The sequence below is a fragment of the Dipodomys ordii genome, unplaced genomic scaffold, assembly GCF_000151885.1.
Source record: "Dipodomys ordii isolate 6190 unplaced genomic scaffold, Dord_2.0 Scaffold3, whole genome shotgun sequence".
NCBI classification, from domain to species: Eukaryota; Metazoa; Chordata; class Mammalia; order Rodentia; family Heteromyidae; genus Dipodomys; species Dipodomys ordii.
This window is the reverse complement of record NW_012267219.1, coordinates 7,347,722-7,375,073: the sequence shown is the minus strand read 5'-3', so window position 1 is coordinate 7,375,073 and position 27,352 is coordinate 7,347,722. Positions and strand designations below refer to the sequence as shown.

At 42.4% G+C, this 27,352-nt stretch overlaps 1 protein-coding gene across 1 annotated transcript in view; it reads left to right on the top strand.

Annotated features, from left to right (window-relative positions):
• Positions 1–228: 228 nt before the first annotated feature.
• Positions 229–27,352, top strand: part of Gns (glucosamine (N-acetyl)-6-sulfatase) — a 32,946-nt gene continuing 5,822 nt past the window's right edge. The window contains exons 1-10 of the mRNA XM_013020985.1: positions 229–559; positions 7,025–7,084; positions 10,642–10,848; positions 12,556–12,621; positions 13,502–13,600; positions 15,326–15,493; positions 17,963–18,045; positions 19,574–19,692; positions 21,858–21,961; positions 26,324–26,425. Of these exons, the coding sequence (XP_012876439.1) occupies positions 365–559; positions 7,025–7,084; positions 10,642–10,848; positions 12,556–12,621; positions 13,502–13,600; positions 15,326–15,493; positions 17,963–18,045; positions 19,574–19,692; positions 21,858–21,961; positions 26,324–26,425 (1,203 nt within the window). The 5' untranslated portion in view covers positions 229–364. The remainder of the gene's footprint in view (positions 560–7,024; positions 7,085–10,641; positions 10,849–12,555; positions 12,622–13,501; positions 13,601–15,325; positions 15,494–17,962; positions 18,046–19,573; positions 19,693–21,857; positions 21,962–26,323; positions 26,426–27,352) is intronic.

Sequence of the window (27,352 nt, the reverse complement as noted above, 5' to 3'; positions counted from 1 at the left end):
ATTTTTCTCATAGTGCCTAGAAACTGGCTCTACCAGATCGCAGCCACACCCCCCGGGGTGAGGCCAGCACCTCCCCAGCCCGCTGCGGCGGTCGGGCAGCTGCTGGGGGCAGTTCCCTTCACGAAGCCACGCCCACAGACCACCTAATGCCCCGCCCACAGCCTCCAGTCACGTGACCACGCGGCGTACCCCGCCCTCCCTCTCCAATTCACGTGATCACGCCTGGGCGAAAACGCCTGACCCCAGCCCCTGGCCTGCGCGGTGACCGCCGCAGTTTTGGCTTGCAGCGACTCGGCCCTTCGCCCTTCGGTGTCCAGTGCGTCTCTCCGCTGTGTCCCGGGATTTTCCCGGTGACTTGTCCGCCATGCGCCGCCTGCCTCTGCCTCCAGGTGGGCCGCGGTGGGTCGGCCCCAGCCACCTGTCCGCCTGGAGAGCTGCCCTGCGGCTGGTACTGCTGCTCGGCGGCTGCCTGGGGGGACCCGGGGTGTCGGCCGGCTCCCGGAGGCCCAACGTGGTGCTGGTGCTCACCGACGACCAGGACCAAGTGCTCGGCGGCATGGTAACTCTTCTACTTGCGCCCCGCCCCTCCAGCTCCCCGGCTGGCTCCCAGCCTTCCTGCACCCTCACCCCCAGGAGGGGCCGCCCGCACCCGGGGTCGGTTCGGCGTGGCCATTCGAGGCCTTTACGTAGGTCTCTCTGGGCCTCGGGACTGTGGGCTCGGGGTGGATTCGCGTGCCAGCCCGCACGGTGCTCTTCAGTCTGGACCTTACTGCTTTGGAGTTTGCATTCAAGCTCCAAATCGGTGAAGGACCCACCGAGCCCTGGTGGAGCAGGTGCTGCGGGGGGGGGGGGGGACACACCAGCCTGGATTGGTTTTCTTGCAGGGGTGGGGAAACTTTTTTTTTTTTTTTCTGTTAAGGACCATCTATCCTATCACTATGGGCCATAACAAAATTATCAATACAGGCAGATCGGCCACGGGCAGCAAAGAAGCAAGCCTTCAAGGGCCTCTCCCATTATGTACCAAATGATTTCCTGGGCCTTATACTCAGGTCTGCTGTTCCCCACCCCTGCAGGATCAAGTCCAGCCTTCCCTGTAAAGAACTTAGGCCTCCTCTGCATTTCTGTCTGCCTGGGTACAATATCTGCGCCTGCAGTCTATAAAATAAGTGCTGCAATGAGCTGATCTCGGATAGTTTCACAGTGTTTTGCTTCATAGGAATCAAGAAAATTAACCTTATTGAATACTGAAGCATTAATACTGTCATCGTTCATTTTTATGTCTTATGGTTCTTGTCATGAGACTTTATTCTTGCTCAGAGTTCATTTTGCTCTTGTATCTTGAAGTTCTGGAATTTATGACTTGAGCATGTCTACTCCAACCCCTTGATTAAGGAGCCTACCTAAGGTACAGCACTAGCTAACTCTTTTCCTAAGCCAGTGTCAAAAAAGAATCCCAAGCCGAGTGCCCGTGGCTCACACTTGTATTCCTAGCTACTCAGAAGGCTGAGAGCTGAGGATCAAGGTTCAAAGCCAGCCCGGGCAGGAAAGTCCCCATGAGACTTTTTGTTTTTGGTTGTAGGGCTTGAACTCTGGGCCTGGGCACTGTCTCTCAGCTCTTCAGCTCAAGGCAAGCACTCTACCTCGAGCCAAAGCGCCACTTCCGGTTTTCTAGTGGTTAATTGGAGATAAGAGTCTCACTCACTCTCCTGCCCGGGCTAGCTTTGAACACTGATCCTTAGATCTTAGCCTCCTGAGTAGCTGGGATTACAGGCATGAGCCATCAGCGCCAGGCTTCTTGTGAGACTCTTATCTCCAATTAACCACCAGAAAACCGGAAGTGGCACTGTGGCTCAGACAGGGCCCAAACCCAGAGTTGAAGCCCCACAACCAAAAAAAAAAGAAAAGAAAAGGAACCTCAACTGGGCCTCTGTTCCTGGTTGCAGCTTTTCTCACGTGTTTTTCTTTTTATTTATTTATTTTTTTGGGGGGGTCCGGTTGTGGGGCCTGAACTCTGGGCCTGGGCGCTGTCCCTCAGCTCTTCAGCTCAAGGCTAGCGCTCTACCACTTGAGCCACAGCGCCACTTCCGGCTTTTTTCTTTTTGCTTATATGGTGCTGAGGAATCGAACCTAGGGCCTCAGGCTTGCAAGGCAAGCGCTCTACCACTGAGCCACCTTCCCAGCCCCTCTTTTTCTTTTTAAACAAATGCTCAATTATTATCTTATTTCAGTCTCCCCCTACCCCCCTTTTTGTCTTGCTTTCAGCTCAATGCTCCAGCATTTAGGCAGGAGATTCCTAACTTTTCCTGTGGGGTAACACCCTAGCTTAGTGTTCCTCAAACTTGTGTTCCCAACCCATGAATGAGTTGTGAAGTCAGTTTAGTGAGTAGCTACCCACACTTTCGTTTTCCTGTGCAATGGAAAAGAATGGAATGGCCTGTGTGCACAAGTGCACTGTGTGTGGTAATGGTAAGCATGTCTGTATGGCGTATATTTCTGGGTTGTAAAACAAAATGTACTTTGAACCCAGTACACTGAAAGTTATTTCCAGCTGATAATTGCCATGCTGCAATTATCACACTTCTTTCTTTCACATAACTTCTTTAGTTTGTTTTTTTTTTTTTGGTCCAGTCATGGGGCCTGAACTCTGGGCCTGAGCACTGTCCCTCAGCTCTTCAGCTCAAGGCTAGTGCCCTACCACTTGAGCCACAGCACCACTTCCGGCTTTTTTCTTTTTGCTTATGTGGTGCTGAGGAATGGAACCCAGGGCCTCAGGCATGCAAGGCAAGCGCTCTACCACTGAGCCATCTTCCCAGCCCTTTAGTAGTTTCTTCCAGCCATGTTGATACCAAGAGTCTTGATTTAGTTTCCTTCCTAGTTTTTGCTGTGGGTTTTTTTTTTTTTTTTTTACCATTCCAACTGCTGCACTTGTCCTTCTGCTCAAAAAAATCTTTTTCTTTTTAATTCATGTTCTTGAAGAATGTTTTGGCTATGAAGAACAGACCATCTCCCCTGGTGATCAAAGTACTTAATTAAAAGGTTAAGCTTAAATACCTCTGTTGAAAACGAAATTCGTTACTTGACTGTGTTTCTTTTTTATTGACCATAGCTGTTGTCTGTGTATATCTGAAGTCTCTCTTAATTTTAATCCTGTTCGTTTATTTAAACTTGTATCAGGGTTTTTTTTTTTCAAATAGTTATTTGTGCTGGAGAGAGGAGCCAAAATCGAGGAGAAAGAGCAAGTAAAACATAATGCTCCCATTCCTTTAGAGAATTCTGACTTGGTCCATCTTTTTTCAGAATGTCCCTCACTGATTGTCAGACAGGGAAGAGCTGAGACTATCATGGCATTCGAGACCTATTGGAGCCAGGTGGAGTGTGAGGAGTTTGGACTTAGGCTGCAGTTTTCATAGGAATCCTTTGCCATAGATATTCCCACTAAAAGTTAGACCAGGGTTACTATAGTTAGCAAGTGCAAAGCTTGGATTCCTTCTGAGCCAGAGCACCGTGTTTTCCTCCTGTTCCAGAACACTGATAACACTGACCTGTCAAGTCTCATCTCTCCTACATTAGCACACTCACACTGTAGGTTAAGGGACATTCTAGAACGTCAATGGGGGTCACTAGTTCCCCTTGGTTTATACTTGAAACTCTATATAGTATCTTCATTTTTTGTGGAAAGAGATTTCTTTCTTTCTTTCTTTTTTTTTTTTTTTGGGTCCGGTAGTGGGGCCTGAACTCTGGGCCTGGGTGCTGTCCCTCAGCTCTTCAGCTCAAGGCTAGTGCTCTTCCACTTGAGCCACAGCGCCACTTCCGGCTTTTTTCTTTTTGCTTATGTGGTGCTGGGGAATCGAACCCAGGGCCTCAGGCATGCAAGGCAAGCACTCTACCACTGAGCCACCTTCCCAGCCCCATGGAAAGAGATTTCTTTGACCTAAAAATTATCTATTAGTGCCACAGTTGGCAAAATAAGCAGTGATGGACATCCCAAACTAACTCAGGTCAAGAAGTTATATCACTTCTAAAGAGTTTTGATTTACTGTAGAATTTTATGAATTATTTTTATTTTTGGAGTACTGGGTTGGAACTCAGGATGTTGTACTTTCTAGGCTGATGATCTACCACTTAGGGTACACCTTCAGCCTTTCATTTTGCTGGTTATTTTGAAGATGGTGGCTAGTGAACTTTTCTGATTTCAAATTGCAATCCCCAGATCTCAGCCTCCTGAGTAGCTAGGATTACAGGTGTGAGCCACCAGTATCTGTGAAGATTCATTATTAGCATATAGTAGTTGCACAAGGGGGAGGGGGAGGAGGGCAACTTCATTGTGACATTTCCATATATGCATACAGTGTACCCCATTAACCTCACCTCTTCTAATTACTTTCTCTTATACCCCCTGCCCCCATTAAAACAATTCCCACTGGTTTCAATGTTCTGCTTTCATATGGGCATAAAAAGTACTTTGTATCAGCCATCTTTGAAACCATTTTTTAAAATATATTCTTGTTTGTTTGTTTGTTTGTTTTTTGGTCAGTTGTGGGGCCTGAACTCAAGGCCTGGGCACTGTCCCTCAGCTCTTCAGCTCAAGAGCCACAGCACCACTTCCAGCTTTTCCTGCTTATGTGGTGCTGAGGAATCGAGCCCAGGGCCTCATGCATGCCAGGCAAGCACTCTACCACTGAGCCACCTTCCCAGCCCTCTTAATATATTCATCTTTAACATTTCACTGTATCTGTTTCACTTCTTCTGAGGCCCTGCACATTTACTGTTTTCCCCAGAGAACTGTTTTTTAAACTTTTACTTAAATATAATTATGGTACACTGGACACACTATTCCTCACGTAAGTACAGGTTACTCTTTTTACAAATCATTCACTGTAGGAAAAAAAAAGTGAGGTATGGTTATAATCTCAAGGAATTCAGAGAAAGAGCCATCAGGAAATGTTGGAGAAGAATAAATGCATGATGTCATTGCTTTTCATAAAGCAAAGTGATTTCCACTACTAAAAGAAAAGTTAGCCATAGAATATCGGAATTGTCCAAACTATTTCAGAGCAGTTGTACATGAGATCAGGGAAATAAATAACTCCTTAAGGGGTTTTCATGGAAGAGATTTTGCTTGGGATAAGTAAAGTAACATGTTTGCTCATGTGAGAGTTAAATGAACTTCACCTGACCAGCCACTGTCAGTTCCGATTAGCACAGCCATATACATTTTCAGTATGCTCTGTTCCCTTGCTTCAGACTTGCTCAATTAAGCACAGATTATGGGAATCACTTGTACTATCAGTGTAAAGATTATAGTTACTAATATAAACTTCATAGGCTAAAAAGGAAAACTACTGTGCAGGCCCACATCATTGTGTGACTACTGCTTACCTTTCTTCTCTGTTCCTTTCTTTCCCCTTTACCTGTTGGGTTGCCTCTACCACACCGGCTTGCCTTCTGTTCCTCCCAAATGACTTTCCTTCCTCTGGCAGGCTTTGTGCTTGCTGCTCAGCCTGGAAGCATCCTCTTCTGGATGTTTGTATAACCAACCACTCATTGTGGGGCTTTCAGCAGCAAGCCCTCCTCTTCCCTCCAGCGATGTCACAGCATCTTGGTCTGTTCTTGTCACAGCATTCTACTCTCTGAGATGGTTGGTTGATCCCCTGTTAGTTCTTTAGTTAATGAGAGCAGAACCTTGTATGGTTTTGTCCACCATTGGCTAGATCGATGCCTGGCATGCATTAAATGTAAACATAAACACAGTATAGTCTTATAGTAAGCCAAATGTTGTCCAGTGGTTTAGCATACTTAGCCAGACAATTTGATGACTATATCCCTTCCTAGTCAGCTCAGGATTTCTCCCCTCTCCGGATCTTCTCCCCACTTGTGTCCTCAGAACTTAGATTCTTAGCCAACCCTGTGTTTTCTTCTTCCTACTGTTCTTTTCCCAGTAAGGTTTGGAGCAGAGCTGATGACATGGCTTCTGGAGATTAGCATAGATCTTCTACAGCACTACTGATTCTTGGGATCTATTCATGAAATGTTCCAAGCTTGTCTTGAATAAATTAGAATTCTTGTCCCTTTGAATTCATGGGTTCCTTAGGTTTTCTACTATCCATAAATCAGTGAGGAAAAAGTCATTTATACATCGTTGAAAATGAATCTTGTTAGCCAAGCTTTACATTTGGAGTGTATTTGGAATGCCAATCTTTAAGAAATATTATACAAGATATACATACTTAAGATGGTATGCAATATGGTCTTTACAAGGTTATTTCGGAGTCATCATGAACTGCCTAACAATACAACCAAAATCAAATCTTTTCAACATTTTTGCTATCCAGAATGTGAATAAAGATTAGTGTTCTGATATTTGTATTTATGTGTCTACATGTTTTTATCTTCATTCTAGGATGAAGCTAATTGTTCAGTGTATATATCAGAGGCTTAGATAAAAAGCAAGGATATGAAGTAATTTCCAAGTAGCCTTCTCCATGGTAGGGTTCTGTGCACACCTGTGTGTTCCTGCCCCCTTCCAGTTCGGGTACTTGCCACCTCAAAGTGGTAGTGATTTGTCTGGTACAGAAGCATTGAGCTGGGGTTTGCAAATGTGCATCAGGGCTGTACCATGGAGTATGTGAGATTTGAGGCAGTCTCTGAAACTGAGAGCTTTGTCTGACCTTTAAAATCTTAAGAGTGTAAACACACCTTTCATATCACTTCCTGCACCCTGCTTCTAGAGATTATTCATGGAGATATGCAGAGCTATCTACCTTTGGACTAGTGACCAGTAAGAAAAGGGTACCAAAATTTCATTACACTGAAATCAGCATTCATGGAACAGTACTGTCAGCTATAGTTTCCCTTTCTGCTAGCAGTATAAACTCTAACTTGCACCAGTAGGCAGACTTGGCTATTGATTCATGTCAGAGCTATTTAGGAAATAAAATGGCTAATCTATAACAGTCCATGAATTTAGTCTCTTTTAAAATCTCAGAAGAAATGATTTAATGGGTAATTACTTATTTTACAGACACCACTGAAGAAAACTAAGGCCCTCATTGGAGAGATGGGGATGACTTTCTCCAATGCCGTAAGTTTTGATACTGATTCAATCTTACTGAACTTTGTGCTTATATTCTAAGAAGAACTACTGTCTCTGGGACTCCAGTGTAATGTATATGTGTGTTTTTCCCCCCTAAATGTCTTATCTGAAGGAATGACTTTATTACATGGTGTAAATTATTTTGGATTTTCTACCTACAAGATGTACAATTGTTGGAAATTTGGGGGGGGGAGATTTTTATTTTTTTCTGGTCATGGGGCTTGAACTCTGGGCCTGGGCACTGTCCTTTGCTCCTTTGCTCAAGGCTAGCACACTTGAGCCACAGCACCACTTCGAGCTTTTTCTGTGATTAATTGGAGATAAGATTCTCACAGAGTTTCCTGCCCAGGCAGGCTTTGAACTGCAAGCCTTAGAGCTTAGCTTCTTGAGTAGCTAGGATTACAGGTGTGAGCCACCAGCACCCAGCTCCTAAAACAATTTATTTATTTTTAATTGTGAAAATACCTTACAGAGGCGTTACAATTACATGGGCAAGGTAATGAGTACATTTCTTATCCCCCCACACCAGTTTCCTCTGTTCTGTTTCAAATATGGAAACAACTTTGACCATATTCATCCTCTTTCACCCATTAGCACCATCCCCAACAGAGTCTGTTCCTCTTTCTCTGCACCCAGTCCCCCCATCCAACAGCTTTCATTGAGCTTCTTTACGCTGTTTTCATCTATAGTTGCAATGAATTTCAAAATTATTCATCCTCTTATCTTTTTCCCTTTCCCTTCTCCTCCTAAGTAGTCCCTTATATATGTGTTCTATGTTTGTCCATATATATAAAATTATGTATACAGATACATATGTACATGCCTATGACTATATATATATATGTGTATATACATATATATATATATATAATATATATATATGTCTTTTAGGTCTAGCTTCCACATAGAAATGAAAAATAGAGGAAGGATTGCACAACCAGATACAGTAAAAGTGAAACTAAACCTAAGAGGTCAAATAAAACAAAAGGGGAAAGAATTAAAAGTTGCCAATGTAGAAATTATAGAAATTGAACTCTTTTTTTTTGCCAGTGCTGGGCCTGGGTGCTATCCCTGAGCTTCTTTAGCTCAAGGCTAGAGCTCTACCATTTAAGCCACAGCACCACTTCCAGCTTTTTCTGAATTGTTTACTGGAGATAAGTGTCACAGATTTCCTGCCTGGCTGGCTCTGAACTGTGATCCTCAGATCTCAACCTCCTGAGTAGCTAGGATTATAGGCATGAGCCAGCAGCACTTGGCTTGAAGTTGAACTCTTAGTAAAATTAAGAGGGACCAGGCACCTATGGCTTACACCAGTAATCTTAGGTGCTCAAGAGGCTAAGAGGATTGGGGTTTAAGCAGAAAAGTCCAAGAGACTTCATCTCTAGAAAATAACCAGCAAAAAGCTGTGCTAGCTGAAGGGGTAGAGCTCCAGCTGAGCAAGCATGAGGCCCTGAGTTTGAAGCCCAATACCAACAATAAATATTTTTTTTGGGGGGGGTCTGGTCGTGGGGCCTGAACTCTGGGCCTGGGCGCTGTCCCTCAGCTCTTCAGCTCAAGGCTAGTGCTCTACCACTTGAGCCACAGCGCCACTTCTGGCTTTTTTCTTTTTTCTTTTTTTTTTTGCTTATGTGGTGCTGAGGAATCGAACCCAGGGCCTCATGCATGCAAGCAAGCGTTCTACCACTGAGCCAACTTCCTAGCCCTCAATAAATAATTAAAAAAAAAAAATTAATGCCAGGCACTGGTGTTTACACATGTAACCATAGCTACTCAGGAGGCTGAGATTTGAAAATTATGGTTCGAAGCCAGCCTGGGCAGGAAAGTCTATGAGGTTCTTATCTCTAATTACCTCCCCCTCTGCCCCCCCAAAAGAAAAACCCCAAATAAAAAAGGACTGGAAATGTGACTCAGTGGTAGAGTGCTTGCCTAACATGCATGAAGCCCCAGGTTTGATTCCTCAGTACCACATAAACAGAAAAAGCTGCAAGTGGTGCTGTGGCTCAAGCAGTAGAGTGCTAGCCTTGAGCAAAAAAAAGAAGCTCAGAGATAGTGCCTAGGCCCTGAGTTCAAGTACCAGGACTGGAAAAAAAAAAAGCTGGAAGTGGAGGTATAGCTAAATAAATAAGTAAAATTAAGAGGGAAGAGTGAAAATGGGAAGTATTTGTAATTGACTAAATTCTTCCTTTACTCAAATCTCATGTTAACAAGAGGCCAGCAACCCAAGAGGGGAAAAGCACACAAGCAGGCCACTCACATATTAACAAAAAAATTGTGCATGTGGAGACCTTTCATTCTCATCAGTATTTAAAATTACCAATCTGGACTAGGACTGTAGCTCTGTGGTACAACACACATGATATACATCTGCATGTGCAGATGTATAAAGCCCTGATTATAACCTCTAGCGTGCAGACACACACACACACACACACACACACACACACACACCACACACACACACACACACACACACACACACACACACAAAACAAACTAAATCCAACTTGAAAGGCCAGCAAGTGAGATTCATGATATTATATATATGGGGCTTTTTTTTTTGGTCAGTTATGGGGCTTGAACTCAGGCCTGGTGCTGTCCCTGAGCCTCTTTGTGCTCAAGGGTAGCACTCTACAGCCTACTTTTGGTCTTTGAGTGGTTAATTGGAGTCTCACCGGGACTTTTCTGCCCAAGCTTTCTTCGAACCATGACCCTCAGATCTCAGCTTCCTGAGTAGCTAGGACTACAGGTGTGAGCCACCAGCACCCAGCTCATGCTATATACTTATATTACTTGAAAGAGACGATATGTAAAGGTAGCGTGAATGTGTACTTGAATGTCATTCCTTCCCTGTATTAACCTATGCAAAGAGGCTTGGTGATGTGGACAGATTATTACTGGTAGAGTGGAGAAAGTTTGTTGAGAGTAGATAAGTAATATTAACTAGAGCTGTAGATCAGCATAACCTCCACTTCTCAGTTATGTTAAGACTCAAGGCATTCTTCATCTTTGGTTAAACCTTGCTCCCACATGCTTGTTCCTTGAATAAAGTGTTGTTTTTATTTTGTTTTTTAGATGAGGTTAGACTTACTATTACTCCCTTCAAAAAGAAACCAATTGAGGGGCTGGGAAGGTAGCTCAGTAGTAGAGTGCTTGCCTTGCATGCATGAGGCCCTGGATTCGATTCCTCAGCACCACATAAGCAGAAAGGAAAAAGCCGGAAGTAGCGCTGTGGCTCAAGTGGTAGAGCGTTAGTCTTGAACTGAAGAGCTGAGGGACAGCGCCCAGGCCCAGAGTTCAGGCCCCACAACCGGACCCCCCCCCCAAAAAAAAGAAACCAATTGAAAAAGAAACAATCACGTGGTTAATCTGTTTTTGTTTCTCCTCTGTTCTAAAGTATGTCATATGTGAAGCCAACATATTCTAGAAGAAACTTAAGACCATGAGCTAGCTTAGAGTGTTGAGCAACTTCCTTTGTCCTCTTTAGAAATGATGAGACATCCATTTTTCTTGTATAACTCTTTTTTGTTGCTTCTGTTCCCCTGTAGTATGTGCCAAGTGCTCTTTGCTGCCCCAGCAGAGCCAGTATCCTGACAGGGAAGTATCCACACAATCACCATGTTGTCAACAACACTTTGGAGGGAAACTGCAGTAGTATTTCTTGGCAGAAGATCCAAGAGCCAACTACGTTCCCAGCAATTCTCAAATCAATGTGTGGTTATCAAACCTTCTTTGCAGGAAAATATTTAAATGAGGTATGTTGAGTGATCTGCTCCTTGTGTGAACCATTGTAATTCCTGTTAAGTACTTTTTTATTACTATCACTCACGGTGCAAGATATTTTATATATAAATATATATATATAATTTTTTTCTTCTAATTTTCCTATTAAGTGTGTGATCCTACTTACTGATTTGGATGCTTGTTATTCTTCCTAGTCCCAGCAGCACTTATTTTAAAATTGTTCTAAGACTACTATAATCTGCTACATCTTCCCCTTTTTCTCAAGAATGCTATTTGTCATGTGTCATGCTGTCAGAGTATTTTTATCAGGATCCAAAAGAGGAATTTTTTTCCTCTTAGACTTTTTCCTCAGATTTCTTAGAATTATTTGTGTACTATTAACAGCTTCATGTTTAATTCATTTTCTAAACAATGATAATAGACATTGGAGAGATTGTGATAAAGGAAAGAGCCCAGAGCCTGGGACAGCAGGTTACTGAGTGGTTGATGTGTTAGCCTTCTAGGCCTGGCTATAGTGGTAACTCATTATGACCTTCCCACGCAATGTTTCATGGTCCGAAGTCCACCAAATAGGCCTTGACTTTTAGTCAGTGTATATTTGGGTCTGTTGGGAGTTAACTCTTAAAGTTAGGCTGGGAGTGCAGGATGAAGAAGTACATTTTCTTTTTAAAATTGTTATTACAAAGGTGATTTATAGAGGGGTTACCATTTCATAAAGATGTACATTTACTTACGCACTTTACCTGTGATTGCTAGAGGTCTTAATATCTGACCTGAATTTTCTATTACTTTTTCCCTTCCCCTTCCCCCAATAATTGATGGGATCTGTTTCCTTCTGGGTTTGAAGGAATTGATGAGTCAGTTTGAAAGAATCATACAAAGTAGGAAGTATGGCTCATAAAGGGAACTCAGGCTGCTTTGCACATTCAAGGTCATCTGATATGTATATGGAAGTAGGAGAGATCTTTTAGAGTGCAGAGATACAGTTCTCAGGGGTTAAATTCTGGCTTAGGTGAGCAGCGTGGCACTAGGTTGAGATAAAGTGGGGCCATTCTGTGGTCTGTTCACTTACTCATCAGATAAGTGCAGCTTACAGTATATTTCATTAGAACAAGTAAAGTAATAGTCTGATAACTCATAGTGGAATTCTTTCTTTTTTTATTGTGAAAATACTGTACAGAGGGGTTACAATTACACGGGCAAGATCATAGTGGAATTCTTTTGGCAGTTACTAGCCACAAGGTCAGCTGGCATATTCAGTTGCTGTAATGGGCCAGAGAGTAAATGTAGACTTTGCGGGCCATGCAGATCCATTGCAGCTATGCACCATTGTCACTTTAACAGGAGAGCAGCCATAGTTGCTGTGTGAGTGAGTGAACGTGGCTGTATTCAAATAAATCTTTATCACCACTGAAATTGGAATTTTGTGTAACTGTCATATTTCATGAAGTATTTCTCTTGATCTTGGTCATTTAAACCCTTATCATGCAACCTTTCCAAAACAATTGGCAAGAGTTAGCCTACTGGCCATTGTTTACCAACTCCTGCTTAAGTAAATAAAGTCCCTTGAGTAACAAGCTCTTTACTTCTGACTCGTTTATATACATTGAGCATCTGTTATGTTTCAGATGTTAACCTGAAGGTAAGACCAAGTTTCTGTTTCTTTCTGTTCCAGTCAGGCCTAAGGAGTTTAATATCCTGCTTGTCTGTCTTTTCAGTATGGGGCTCCAGATGCAGGCGGACTAGAACACGTTCCTCTGGGCTGGAGTTACTGGTATGCTTTGGTGAGTGACGCTTGAAGTTGTTGATGATTAGACACAGCCCAACAGATGCCCAATACGTTTACTGTCTAATTTTGCTCCATTACAGACAAAACCATTGTTTTTGTTTTTGCTGTCTGTTGAGTTGCTCCTTTCTGAGAAATTCTTCCAGCATTATAGTGGGATTAACATTGTACTTGACTGTTCTCCCCATCCATTTTTCTTTTTTTGTGTGCTGGGAATCATCTTGAGGGTCTTGTCCATGCTTGGCAAACATACCATTGAGCTATATCCCTAGTTCTTTATTTTTGTTTGTTTTTTTGTTTTTTTTCTTATAGTGTAGGCTAGCCTTGAACTTACTATATAGCCCAGGCTGGCCTTGAACTCTTATCTTCCTTTCTCAGTCTGATAAGTGCTGGGATTACAGGAATGTACCATCATGCTTACTCAGTAGTGGCATTTAAACTAAGGACAAATTTTTGAAACTTTGCTAGCATTAAAAACCCTTGTCGCTGGGTGCCAGTAGCTCATGTCTGTAATCCTAGCTACTCAAGAGGCTGAGATATGAGGATTGTGGTTCAAAGCCAGTCTGGGCAGGAAATTCCACGAGACTCTTATCTATAATGAAAACCAGAAGTGGAGCTGTGGGTCAAATGGTAGAGCATTTGCCTTGAGCTGAAGAGCTCAGTGATAGCTCCCAGGCCCAGAATTCAAGCTCCATGACCAACAGAAAAAAAAAAAAAAAAACCCTTGTCAGAAAATCCTATTCAGCATTCACTTGAGTAGTTGCTTTATGTTTTTTTTTAAATAATGTATCACTATTTCAATACAATATAGTTTAGGCCAGTATAAACTGTACTGTATGCTGACCACATAACAAACTTTATTTTCCTCTTTTAAATAGGAAAAGAATTCTAAATACTATAATTACACCCTCTCTATCAATGGGAAGGCCCGTAAGCATGGAGAAAACTATAGTGTGGATTACCTGACAGATGTTCTGGTGAGTGGCTAGAGCTCTGGCCTTGCAGGTCAGCCTCACGTTTGACTGAAGGCTCTGTCTAGGGAACCTCTAGTCTTACTCATTTGTGTCGGTAATATAAATGCATAAAGACTTGGCTTAACTGCCGAGAAATATTTTCAGCCAATAAAAACTATAAAGAATGTTATAGAGGTGCTTCAAGATGGCAGCTCCATGAGTCTGTGTGGGTAGAAGCCCAGGAATATGTGAGTTCTTCGGGCTGTGTGTGTGCGCACATGTATAAATGACTGAAGTCTAGTGAATTTGAGAATTTTCTGCTTATAATGGAAGCCTTCCATAGACCATTTATTCACCAAATAATTCAGCATGTGTAGGATAGCAGGTGTTCAGGAGTAAGTCAACAGAGGTAGCTCTCTGACAGGAGACTTCTCACATGCTTCATATACATAGGCATATCACATATACACATTGATTTCTTGCTTCATTAGATGCTGAGAAGCTGGAGACTTAGAAGGGTAAGAGGGCTACTTAGTAAGATTTAGGCAGAAATGTAAAGGTGAGTGGTCAGCATGGATCTGGGGGTAAGGTGAGTAGAATCTTATGCAGAGGAAAGAGTAAGTGTAGGGTCTTGATTGTGCAGGAATGTGCCTGGCCTAATGGACAAACTACAAGGAAGCTGTAGGGCTGGAGAACATTTGGAGAGTGGGAAGGTGACAGGACATAGATACCCTCTGTTGGGTATCTATTGTGTTAAGGCTGGGAATAAATGCAGGTATAAATTAACTAGGGCAGTGAAATACAGCATGTATGTGGGATGCTTTCATTTTTATAGTGCAAAAGGAAAAATATTAAGTCCATGTATATTCAAGGCCTGGCATGATGTACTTGAGGTTTTTATTTCTTTTCCTATTTCTTTCCTTTTTGGTGCTGGGAATTGAACTCAGGGCTCTGGTCTGCTAAGCATATTTACTAGCACTGAGCTACAACCCCAGTCCCAGTATCTCGGCTAATGTTCATTTAGCTTAGCTACTTTAGCTGGTATAATTGGTGACATCTATTTTCTGCATATTTTTGTAAGATTTAGATTACTTACTCCACCTTTTCCATGTCTTAGAATTAGGTTAAATATTTTTCCTTTTTTGGGGGGGGAAGAGGAGGGGGATGAGGGTGCTAGACCTGGAGCTTGAATTTGGGGCCTAGGAGCTGTCTCTGAGGTTTTGTTTTTGTTTTTTGCTCAAGCCAAGTGCTCTATCACTTGAGCCACAGCTCCACTTCTAGCTTTTTGGGTGGTTGACTGGAGGTAAGAGTCTCATGGACTTCTTTGCCCCAGCTGGCTCTGAACCTCCTCAGATCTCAGCCTCCTGAGTAGCTTAGATTACAGTTATGAGCCACAAGCACTCAGCTTTTTTTACATTTTTTAAACCATTCTTTAGGGCATAAAATGTGTATACTCTAAGCTTCATTAATGTAAGTTAATACTAAAATGGCCAAATCACTATTTCTTTTTGTTAGCATGAAAAACAATATCTAGATTATGTAAGTCAAAGTCTCAATTGCTCTCTTATGATAGTATGTGCTAAGCATCACCTAAAACCAAGTTATTCATTCCAACAACATGCTTGCACATGAAATAAGAGCACATGCTGGGATTAGCAGCTAATGTGATCTCTGCCCACCAGAAGTCATTTATCTATTAATGACTCAATTTTTGGGTCAAATGAGATGACCAGTCTTTGTATGTGCCAGGCTAATGTCTCATTGGACTTCCTGGACTACAAGTCTAACTCTGAGCCATTCTTCATGATGATCTCCACTCCAGCACCTCATTCACCTTGGACAGCAGCACCTCAGTACCAGAAGACTTTCCAGAATGTCTTTGCCCCAAGAAACAAGAACTTCAACATCCATGGAACGGTAAGCTACCACAATGTTTTACTGAGGGTGTACTCAGGATCCTTAACCGTATCATACACTGGTCAGGAAGCTTTCAAGCATATTAATGGTTTTTCTCCTATACCCTGTGCCCTAAGGGAAAGGCTTCCTGAGAAAGTAGCATTTTTAAAAATCAGTATATATTATATAGTGAAATTTCATATGATTGTTTCATGAGTACATGTATTGTGTTTGATCTAATTCACTCTCTCTGTTATTCTTTGTTTATACCTCAGGGCCTCACCCTTCCTATACTGAGACTCTACCACTTGAGATGTTTATCCAGCTTTATTTTATCTGTTTTTTTTCTCTTGTTTTGTTTTGTTGTCGGTCATGGAGCTTAAACTCAGAGCCTGGACACTGTCTCTGAGATGTTTTGCTTAAGGCTAGTGCTCTACCCTCCTGAGTAGCTAGGATTACAGTACCCAGCTCTGTTTTTTGTTTTTTAAGATAGGATCTTGGGAATTTTCTGCCTGGGCTGACCTTAAACCACAATCCTTATACTTTTGGCCTCACAATCACCTTTATTATGGGTGTGAGTACCCAGCCTTCCCCACTTTTTAATACAGTATTCTATTTTCATATGTGCATGTAAAGGATAGTTGGAAGACAGCTATGCTCACCATTATAACACCAACATGCTCAATGAAGTATAGTTGGTTTTCTTCAAAGTTCCTTTTTTTTTCTCACATTTTATTTGGTGGTACTGGGATTTGAATTCAGGGCATTGCTCTTGCTAGGCAAGCACTCTGCCACTGAGCTATGCCTCCAGCCCTCTTTCAAGGTCTCTTAGAGTAATATAGCACCTTTCCTAATACAACAGATAGAGCATAAACTTGCTTCAAAGGGACAGATAAGTATCTTGCCAGATACCTAGTGAGCAGCTTGAAAGTCCTGAATCCAGCATTGGCTCTTGGGCTCGGGCTCCCTCCAGTAGAAACTGAGACCTGTCCCTGAAAGGATCCACAGCAGCCTTGCTCAGTGACTTTCACTGGCCCAAGGCATAGGAAGAACTGGGTACAATGTAGGAAGCTGAGTGGAAAAATGAGCAAGCACAGGGGACACAAAGGCTACAACAACCCGGATGTTTGCCTTGTGTGCCAGTCAGCATTCCTCTCTTAAGTTTTAGCTATTAACTTACTCCATGGCCCACTGTTTTCCCACCCTAAGTACTGACCACCCTAGATACTTGGAAAAAAATCTTACGATAGCAGTTTTTTTAACCGCTAAGCGCCACTCTAGATAGTTCTTATTTAAATTAAAAGCCATGACTTTTCATAACACTGTAGTCCAGAATCTCCCAAACCATGTTTCTCAAAGTTATACTTTGAGAAGGTTATACTTCCTTTCATATAGGGTATAGTCCATTTCCTGGTTCAGTGCCAGTGTCTATCACCCAGAAATCATACTTGTCAGAAGGAATTATATTGTAGAATGAGTTATAAAGTCAAACCCAGTGTTACTTTACTCAAGGAGATGTGTAAGAAGTTTAACTTCTGTTTTCTTGTCCTCCATGTGACCAAGGTCAGGAGTCAAGTATGTAGAAACCTCTAGCATGCTATCTGCCATGCTTTAAGCATGGGCTTGTTACAGATGTTTTTGAAGCTGATAGAACAGGGTTTTAAACTAGAAGGCAGTTTCCAATCTGGGTTCCAAAAGAAGTTAATAGAAGTTACTATGATCAATAAGTTCATAGACTTTAGGTTAAATAAATCACTGCACTATAGAACTTATAAAAGTAGGGGCTGGGACGGTGGCTCAGTGGTAGAGTGCTTGCCTTGCATGCATGAGGCCCTGGGTTCAATTCCTCAGCACCAGATAAGCAGAAAAAGCTGGAAGTGGCACTGTGGCTCAAGTGGTAGAGTGCTAACCTTGAGCTGAAGAGCTCAGGGACAGTGCCCAGGCCCAGAGTTCAAGCCCCACAACCGACAAAAAAAAAGGACTTCTAAAAGTATGTGTGGTCTGATGTGAATTTCTACTAAGAGGATATTTTATATAGCATTTCTCAAACATTAACTAAACAACACTAAAAAGTACAGTTTGGGAAAAAAATAGCTAGGTTTTATGAATAGACAAGGAAAAATTAAAGGTATAGGGGAGAGTTTTTTTTTGTTGTGGCTGTTAAAAATGTGACTTTTATCCACATAGGAAGAACCCTCAGGTTTGGACTTGAAGTCTTAGAAACTTGCTGTGGTAGCTAGTGGTTTCCCACTGACATTTACTAAAACCTCTATTAACACTATAGCAAAAAGCATTTTCCAGTTCAGGAGATGGCTAGAAGCTGATAGGAATTGCTTTCTTAGGTCCTAGAAGGCCTGAAACTGCTTGAAGGGGTTCTACTTCCATTTTGCTAAATCAGGAATTCTTTTTTCTATCTACTCCAGTTATTGTAGTAGTTTATGTGATTATGGTGACTTGGTGTTAACATTTTTTTGTCTTTCTGACTTTTAGAACAAGCACTGGTTAATTAGACAAGCCAAGACTCCAATGACTAATTCTTCAATACAGTTTTTAGATAATGCCTTTAGAAAAAGGTAAGAGCTGCTGCTGTTTCCCAGTCTGGGTGGTTTTAAGGACAGGAGACTGTACAAGGTTTTCTCTGAAACAAACACAGGGGCAAGTTAGCAGGAGAGATGCTTTGTTGGGCAATGACTGTCTCAGAAACAGGTATACCTTTACCTTCTGGTGTGTGAGGGGACCTTGGGACCCTAGGAATGCAAAAGAAAATCATCTGTTTTTAGTTAGCAATTGTTAAAAATATGTATTGGGAGATGGGAAGGGAAAACAAAAAAATGCTTGATAAGAAATGTACTCAGGGGGCTGGGAAGGTGGTTCAGTGGTAGAGCGCTTGCCTTGCATGCATGAGGCCCTGGGTTCGATTCCTCAGCACCACATAAGCAAAAAAAAAAAAAAGCTGGAAGTGGCGCTGTGGCTCAAGTGGTAGAGCGCTAGCCTTGAGCTGAAGAGCTGAGGGACAGCGCCCAGGCCCAGAGTTCAGGCCCCACAACTGGACCTCCCCCCAAAAAAATGTACTGATTACCTTGCCCATGTAATTGTAACCCCTCTGTATGGTATTATCACAATAAAAATTTTAAAAAAATGTATTACAAACTTCAACCATTTGGTTGAATTTTGTTCCTCTGTTTTGTTTTGTTTTTTTTTTTTTTAAAGATTACTTACTGAGAAATCAGCTCAGATTTCAAGCAAAATATTTAACTTTGTATTTGGAATTTTCAAGAAATGCTAAGTAGATTTTTAAAAAATCATGACTTCCTTTTAGAATGAATTTAGCATACACCAGAAGTCAGCAAACTTTTCTGTAAGACCAGATAAAAAGATAGTAAGTATTGTAAGATTTCAGCTCATGCATTCTGTCACAATTGCTCAGCTTATTGATATAGTAGGAAAGCAATCCTAGGCAATATGTAAATGACACATTGGAACTTCATAAAACACAGGGCAAGGACAACTCTGGCTGGTGGCCTTGGTGTGCCCAGGCTTGCTTACACTGTTAAACACATTTGAATCAATCTGGAGTAATCTGCACCACAGTGGCAGCCTTCATTACCAGTGGCTGTAAAAAAAAGATTTTTTTTTTTAGCCAGTCCTAGGCCTTGAACTCAGGGCCTGGGCACTGTCTCTCTTTATGTTCAAGACTCTACCACATGAGCCACAGAGTTATTTTGGGATTTTTCTGAGTAGGTTATTGGAGAAAAGAGTCTCACAGACTTTACTTCCCAGGCTGGCTTCAAACTGTGATCCTCAGATTCTCAGTCTCCTGAGTAGCTAGGGTTACAGGCATTAGTCAGCAGAGCCTGGCTGTAAATCTTAACTATAAATCTAACAGAATAAGCTAATTAATGTTTTGGAATTTTCTAATCTGTCTTACAGCACAGTGACAGTCTGGGGAACCAACATTTGAGATTTAAGTATTTGGTGTGTTGTTTTGTCTTGTGATCTGTTGTTATTTTGTGGAGGCAAGCTTCTTGTTTTGGCCTGTTTGTTAAGATAGTGATTCTGCAGCCATTGGTGCAATCTCCTTCTATCTGTGTTCATATCCAGATGGCAAACTCTGCTCTCTGTTGATGACCTCGTGGAGAAACTGATCAAAAGACTGGAGTTCACTGGGGACCTTGGCAACACATACATCTTTTATACCTCAGACAATGGCTATCACACAGGTGAGAGGTGTGGTCAGGTGTGCATGTCATTTTTGACAACCTGAATGATAGCCTTAGCAGAAGTTCAAGTGCTTGTGCAGCTGTAGACTTGCCAGACAGAGGGTCTTTCCCTCAAGACCCCTGAGCTTAGAGGGTACATCTTTCCCACAAGGAGAAACCAGGTTTCCTACTTTGCTGACTGGAATGCATGTTCCTTGGCATCTCAGAGAAGAGAATGAGTCTGAGTGGTAGGGAGGTGCTGGAGACACCCTTCATGCAAGACAACGATGTTGAATTCATTTTACGGATAAGTGGAACTTAGAGAACAAAGGTAGTATATTCTGGACAGGAAAGCAAAAAGGTTATCTTGAGAGAAAACACTTGGAATTGTTTTTTACACATTCTTATGTTTTGGAAATTGCATGATGAATCAGCTGAATGATCTTCACTTTAGTCCTTTCTACTTGGATGTTCTGTGGCTTAACACAAGTGTTTTTTTTCTTTCCTTTATCAGTTGCCTCTTGAATTAACCCCAGGCTTGCTTGCATAAAAGTAGAGTGACTCAGTAGTTAATGTCTTTATCATGATTTTTGTTTTATTTTTTGTTGGTTGTGGGGCTTGAACTCTGGGTTTGGGCGCTGTTCCTCAGCTCTTCAGCTCAAGGCAAGCACTCTACCACTGGAGCCACAGCACCACTTCCGGTTTTCTGGTGGTTTATTGGCGATAAGAGTCTCCTGGGCTTTCCTGCCCAGGCTGGCTTTGAACCACGATCCTCAGATCTCAGCCTCCTGAGTAGCTAGGATTATAGGTGTGAGCCACCAGCGCCCAGCTTATCATGAATATTTTGAAACACTCAGAAGTTAGTATAGTTAGTATACTCAGAAGTTAGTATAGCTGGGTATGGTGGCACATATCTGTAGTCATCCCAGGTGGCTGATGCAGGGGTGCTTGAGCTTAGGAGTTCCAGGCCAGCAAGTGCAACGTAGCCAGAACTATTTTTTAAAACAAAACTTTAGAATAACCGCTGGTAAAATAACTGTCCTTATCCTGTTGAGATTTTCAGTTGTGTGAGGCCAGTCTTGAATCCTTCCTGACTTCCCTGTGTTTTCCTGTTTGCTAAGTTTTGAAGGAATTCCTCCATACTATAGGATTCCATATGTCAGCACCCACACACATCTGATGTCTTCCGTATCATGATCATGATGTCTTCCGTCACATATCATCTTTGTTTTTCTGGGTCTTGTTTCACTTGAAACCGATATTCTGGGAAAAACTAATCTTTTGTCCTTAGAATGTCTCACATTCTGTATTTGGCTAATTGCCATCTCATGAGGCCTTTACTTACTCACTTCTACTTGTCCCTTCCTGTGGATTGGTAGTGAGACTAGAACTGGTAGGAATTATTATTTTCAGGCAAGAATGTACTTACTACTAGGAAGTACATGGTGTCTGGCTGTCCTAATTTGTGGATACCAATGTGGAGTTTTCTTTAGTTTTGCTGGTTTTTTCAAGACAGGGTTTTACAATGTAGCTCAGACTGGCCTCAAATTATTGATCCTCTTGTCTTTGCCTCCTGGGGACAGGGTTTATGGGTGTGTGCCCTCATGTCCAGCCTGCCAGTCTGAAATGGAAGGATCAGGCAGTTTCAGCCTGAGGCCTTTCTGTGAACCTTTCTAGCACTGAAATTCCCCTTGATGATTTTTTTGCTTAAATTCATTATTCCTTCCAGCCAAAATGGCAAACAGTCACAATTCTGTCCTTCTATATGTTATATATGAATTTCTCAAAGCCCTTCCTCTCATCAGTTATTTGTTTGTCTTCAGTTGAAGTTCACTCTGGAAAGACAGGATAAATATTTGCATCTTTATTTGATGGTGTTTAGAGTAACGTGTCCAACTGATCATGTTGAATATCATGCATACATATTTACATATTTTGATTTATTCCTTTCCATTCATTAATTTGCTCATTTTGTTCTGCAAAATAGGAGGTCCCTTCTAGTTACTTATCTGAAGAAGGTGGGTGTTATTACCTTTCCTGACTTAGTACCTAAGAGACCTGGACAAACTGAAGTTTCCTGGTAAAGCTTGGACATTTTTAGGTTTTGCTGTCAATTAAATGAATGGAACAGAGCATGCCCTTCACACCTGTTTGGCTTTATCTCTACTTTGTGTATTTGTTTTCAGGGCAGTTTTCTTTGCCAATTGACAAAAGGCAACTGTATGAATTTGATATCAAAGTTCCACTATTGGTTCGAGGGCCTGGGATCAAACCAAATCAGACAAGCAAGGTAAGTGCCTGACTGTGAAGCTGGTGCTGTGTACAAGTGGGTACTTGTCTGAGAAAAGAAGGCTGTTCCTTCTGTGAGGATGAAGTCCAGTCAGTATGAGATTATATGTGTTTCTAAGCCTTTTTCCACCAGCCTCTCTGAGAGAACCTATTATCTGTGCCATCGTATATGTGAGAGAAGGTGTGTTTGTACCATCATACATATTATGTCACATCAGCTTGTGTAGCTTTTTTTTTTTGGTCAGCCGTGGGGGCTTGACCTCTGGTCCTGGGCGCTGTCCCTCAGCTCTTCAGCTCAAGGCTAGCACTCTACCACTTGAGCCACAGCGCCACTTCCGGTTTTCTGGTGGTTTATTGGAGATAAGAGTTTCACGGCCGGGCCCTGGTGGCTCAGCCCGGCGCTGGTGGCTCACGCCTATAATCCTAGCTACTCAGGAGGCTGAGATCTGAGGATGACAGTTCAAAGCCAGCCCAGGCAGGAAAACCCGTGAGACTCCTATCTCCAATAAACCACCAGAAAACCGGAAGTGGCGCTGTGGCTCAAGTGGTAGAGCGCTAGCCTTGAGCTGAAGAGCTGAGGGACAGCGCCCAGGCCCCGAGTTCAGGCCCCACTACTGACAAAAAAAAAAACCCAAAAAACGAAAAAACAAGAATGTCAGGGGATCGTAATCATCGTGTGCTGGCAGCAGTTTTCTCAGGGCCAGTTGCTGTGGGTGACACGGGGCTGCGTGTTGCCTTTAAAGAGCTAAGCTTTCAGCAGCCTGTCAGCCTGAGCAGCACTCCTTTGACTCCTGGGCATGTCTCTGTGTCTGCTCTTTAGAAGCAGGTAGTTCGTATGGATGCCAGAGATTGCCTGACATTTTCTGCTCTGGCTAGACATTAATCTAGCTCTGGGTTTGGTGGTGGTGGTTATTCAAAAAGAGTTCTAGGAATTTGGACCCAAATTAAGCTTGCTCTCCTGTGTCATTGAAGTAGGTTGTTACAGCTCAATTCTCAGTGTAACTGGGTGTAACTAATTCAGTCATTACAAATATTGGCATTCTTCCACAGCTACCAAAGCTACATAAAACCCATTGGTTTCATGTTCCGGGTCTCTCAGGGACTTTGATCTGATCAGAATGTGTGTGTACTTGAATCCTAACAGGAGAATTACATGAGTCTCCCATCAGCCAGACATAGTGGCACATCTCTATAATCCCAGCCTATGGGAGACTAAGGCAAGAGGACAGTAAGAGGCCAGCATGGGCTACACTGAGAGACTTTGTCTCAAAAACAAAACAAAAAAAGCCTCCCATCACACAGCTGCTGGTCCTTGAGGCAGTTTTTGTTGTGTGGCAGTCATTGTTTTATATCTCCGGGGACTTTTGTCATTTTGGTATTTACCCTTTTTCTTATAAAACTGCGTTAGACACAGCAGTAGTACCTGTGTAATTGGCTTCACTCCAGTCAAGTTATAGGCTCTCTAGAGACTCTCGTTTCCTGTGGCTATCTCCACCCTGTTCATACGCAGACTTGATGGCTGTTCCTGGCTGCTCACTTTGCCCGGGGACTTGGTTGGAACTGGAGACCTAGCTCTGGAGAGTTTCTTTCTTAGTGACCTGTGGACTTGCCTGTCCTTGAACTATCTCCACTGAATGGCAATTTCTGACAGCTGGAGAGATGTACAGATTGATTCAGAGCCAGGATATATATCACTTCTCCTCTGAGAGCTATCCTGGCCATCAAGAAACCTGACCCCTGCCCAACAATGCTCTGAAGATGCCCCCTTACCTTTCATAGCTAGGCTTTTGATTTTGTGTTTAAATTAAAAGTGACAGGGTTAGTTGGCTTGCTTGCTTGCTTTCCTTTTTCTTCCGTCCCTCCTTCTTTCTTTCTCTTTCCCTCCCTCCCTTCTTCCCTCCCTCCCTATCTCTTGTCTTTCTTTCTTTCTTTCTTTCCTTCCTTCCTTCTTTTCTTTCTTTCCTTCCTTCTCTCCTTCCTTCCCTCTTTCCTTCCTTTCTTCCTTCCTTCCTTCCTTTCTCTTTCTTTCTTTCCTTTCTTTCTTTTTTTCCTTTCTTTCTTTCCTTTCTTTCTTTCTTTCTCTCTCTCTCTCTTTCTTTCTTCCTTTCTTATCTCTTTTTTTTAATTTTATTTTATTTTATTTGTGAACATACTGTACAGAGGGGTTACAATTGCATGGGCAGGATAATGCGTACATTTCTTACCAAGCATTGCAGCCTCCTCCTTTGTTTACCCTTCCCATCCCTTCCCAGCCTCCCCCCTCCCCCCCTCCCAACCCTTCTCCTTCCCCCCACCCCCCCACCCCCCCTTCCCTCCCCCTTTCTTATCTCTTTAGCTTCTCCTAGAGTATTCCAACTTTTCTCAACAATTGCAAGTAGTTACTTCTTCTCAGCCAAAGATGGTCTAGTTACAAGCTGTTAACTTTGTTATACTTACTCCTTGTGTTGGTGGTGGTGGTTGTAGGGCTTGAACTCTGGGGCCTGGTTGCTGTCCCTGAGCTCAAGGCTAGACCTCTTGCACTTTGAGCCACAGTGCTACTTCCTGTTTTCTAGTGGTTAATTGGAGATAAGAGTCTCAGCAACTTTTTCTGCCCAGGCTGGCTTTGAACCAAAATCCTCAGATCTCAGCCTCCTGAGTAGCTAGGATTATAGGCTCTTTGTTTCATGTCTTACTTACAAAATGAAGTGTTGCTTCCCAGGATTGCTGAAAGGAATATATAAGAATAACCCTAAAATATATGGAAGACTAGGAGCTCAGTAAACGTTAACTCCTGCATGTGCTCACCCCACCCACTCGTTTCACCATTCTCAGGCTTTTCTACCTGGTGACCAGGTGGCTTCAAAACTTAGCCAGAAAAGTTTTACTCAGTCCTCTGTCCACTGCAGTGGCCTCCAGTCTTGGGGCTGTTGATCAATGAGACGTGGATAGCTCAAATGAAAACATTACCATGTAAAACATAAGATGGGTTAAAACAGATTCAGAATCTCATTCTTTTTTTCATACTTATTGCCCGTGGGAATAGTAATGTTGTATATTGGGTTAAATTATGTATGCGTGTATGTATGTATGTATGTATATATATATATATATATATAATTTGTTTTTTAATTCTAATATGGTTATTATGTATTTACCCCCATGTAGATAGATAGATAGATAGACAGTCAGAAAGACAGACAGTGCTGGTTTAAACCCTGGAGAGGCATTGTACATAGAGGGAAAAGTCTACTAAGCCAAGAAAATATGGCAAAGTATAAATACATGATTGCCATTAGGTTCTAGAATTTTGTTTAAAGGTTTTATGCAATTTAAGGAAACCTTAAAAAATTTATTGTAAAGATACTGTACAGAGGGGTTACAGTTACATGAGTAAGGTAATAAGTACATTTCCTATGGAGCATTGTTACCCCCTCCTTAGTTTTTCCCCTACTATCCCTTCCCTCCCCACCTCCCTTAAGGAAACTTTTGTGGATATGTAGTTGGAGTAAGTTTCCTGCAGCCTTTGAGGTTTTGTTGCAAGCTTGAGTTCAAGGCTAGTTTACTTACTTTTCCCAGGTGGGCCTAGAGCCTTGATCCTTCCAGTCCCATCTTTCCATGAAGTTTAGATTACAAGCTTGAGCTACTGGCACCCTGCTATGAGTTGAAAAGAAGTTTGACAAACTTTTCTGCTCATGATGGTCTGAAACTCCAATCCTCCCATTCTTCCAAGTAGCTGTCTTTATAGGATATAATCACCGGCGCCCTGCTCTAATAGGTTTTTTTTTCAATTTTATTTTCAAGCAATTCTATTGCTTTGTAAAGCAATAAAAGGGCTGATCATTTTCATTGGTAGCAACTATCCAACCTTGATAGCTTTTTTTTTTTGGGGGGGGGTCCAGTCGTGGGGCCTGAACTCTGGGCCTGGGCGCTGTCCCTCAGCTCTTCAGCTCAAGGCTAGCTCTCTACCCCTTGAGCCACAGCGCCACTTCCAGCTTTTTTCTTTTTGCTTATGTGGTGCTGAGGAACCGAACCCAGGACCTCATGCAGGCAAGGCAAGTGCTCTACCATTGAGCCACCTTCCCAGCCCCCCAAACTTTATAGCTTTAAAAAGTGTTAGGAGCCCACATGAAGTCAAATTTAGTGAACTGATTTGACTACTATATTCTGGCCAGTGACAGTTAGTTACACTGTCAGTGACAGCGAGAACTTTTCATTTTGCCTTTTTAAGTCATATTTGAACATATAAAACTGTGAGATCAAAATGAGAATGAGCCATGAGTGTTCCTTGTCTCAGAGAAGTTGTCAGAATAAGAGCTTTAGTATGGATGACAGAAGGGAATGGGCCCAATTGTATTACTAGATTGTTATTTCCTCATTCTCATAGATGCTCGTGGCCAACATTGACTTGGGTCCTACAATTTTGGACATTGCTGGCTATGACCTGAATAAGACGCATATGGATGGAATGTCCTTCTTGCCCATTTTGGTGAGTACAAGGCCCTCAGTCAACACTGAACTGAAATTGAATAAATTCTAGGAATGTGAAGACTTAAATCTTAAAGCTATTCAACAGGGGGACAGAGAACAGAATTCTTCTCTGATCTTGTGGTAGAAAGAGTTTTCTAGAGGAAAAAGACTGACTGGACCATGTGTAAACTTCAGCATTGGGTATTCTCCCACTGTGCCCAGTCTGTGTGCTATTAGTTATAGAGCCTAATATTCAGGGCCTCGTCCTGGGTGGGTCCCAATCCACCTTACCACCTTGACTGCATACGAAAGCTAAGTTTCACAAGGCTAAGATATTCATGTGCTTTTGATCCAGAAGCTTGGTCTTGTTCTAGATTCTTCCTCTTTTTCACCATCTGTATTCCTATCTTAAAGTGTTGCATTTCAAATGCTGCCTCCTCTTTCCTTCCATACTACGAATGTGCACAGTACCCTCCTTCTGAGCCCCCAGGAACCTGGCACAGTGCCTCGTGTGCAGCTCCAGTCTGTTTCGTTTTGTTTCTGTCCTGTCTGTTAGGTAGTTTAGAACAGTTCTTAGAGATTATAAGTGGTTTTAAAAAGCACAGTCTAATCTGGACTTCAAACAACTTGCACCCAGTAACTGATTCCTGTTGAGTTACTTTGTTGGTTTCTGTTTCCTGGCTAGCTTCACAGAAGTTGTCTTGGGAATGAACTATTAAATGTTCAAAGCTTTCGCCCATCACTTGAAAAGCTGTAAATATCAAACCTGATACTCAGTAGCTTTCATATGCATCAGCCATTCTCTTGAGCCAGTTCCTTTTATCCCCAAGCCCCTTTATCAGTTTCTTAGAAACTTTGTCATCTTTTTTTTTTTTTTTTTTGGGTCCGGTCGGTCGTGGGGCCTGAACTCTGGGCCTGGGTGCTGTCCCTCAGCTCTTCAGCTCAA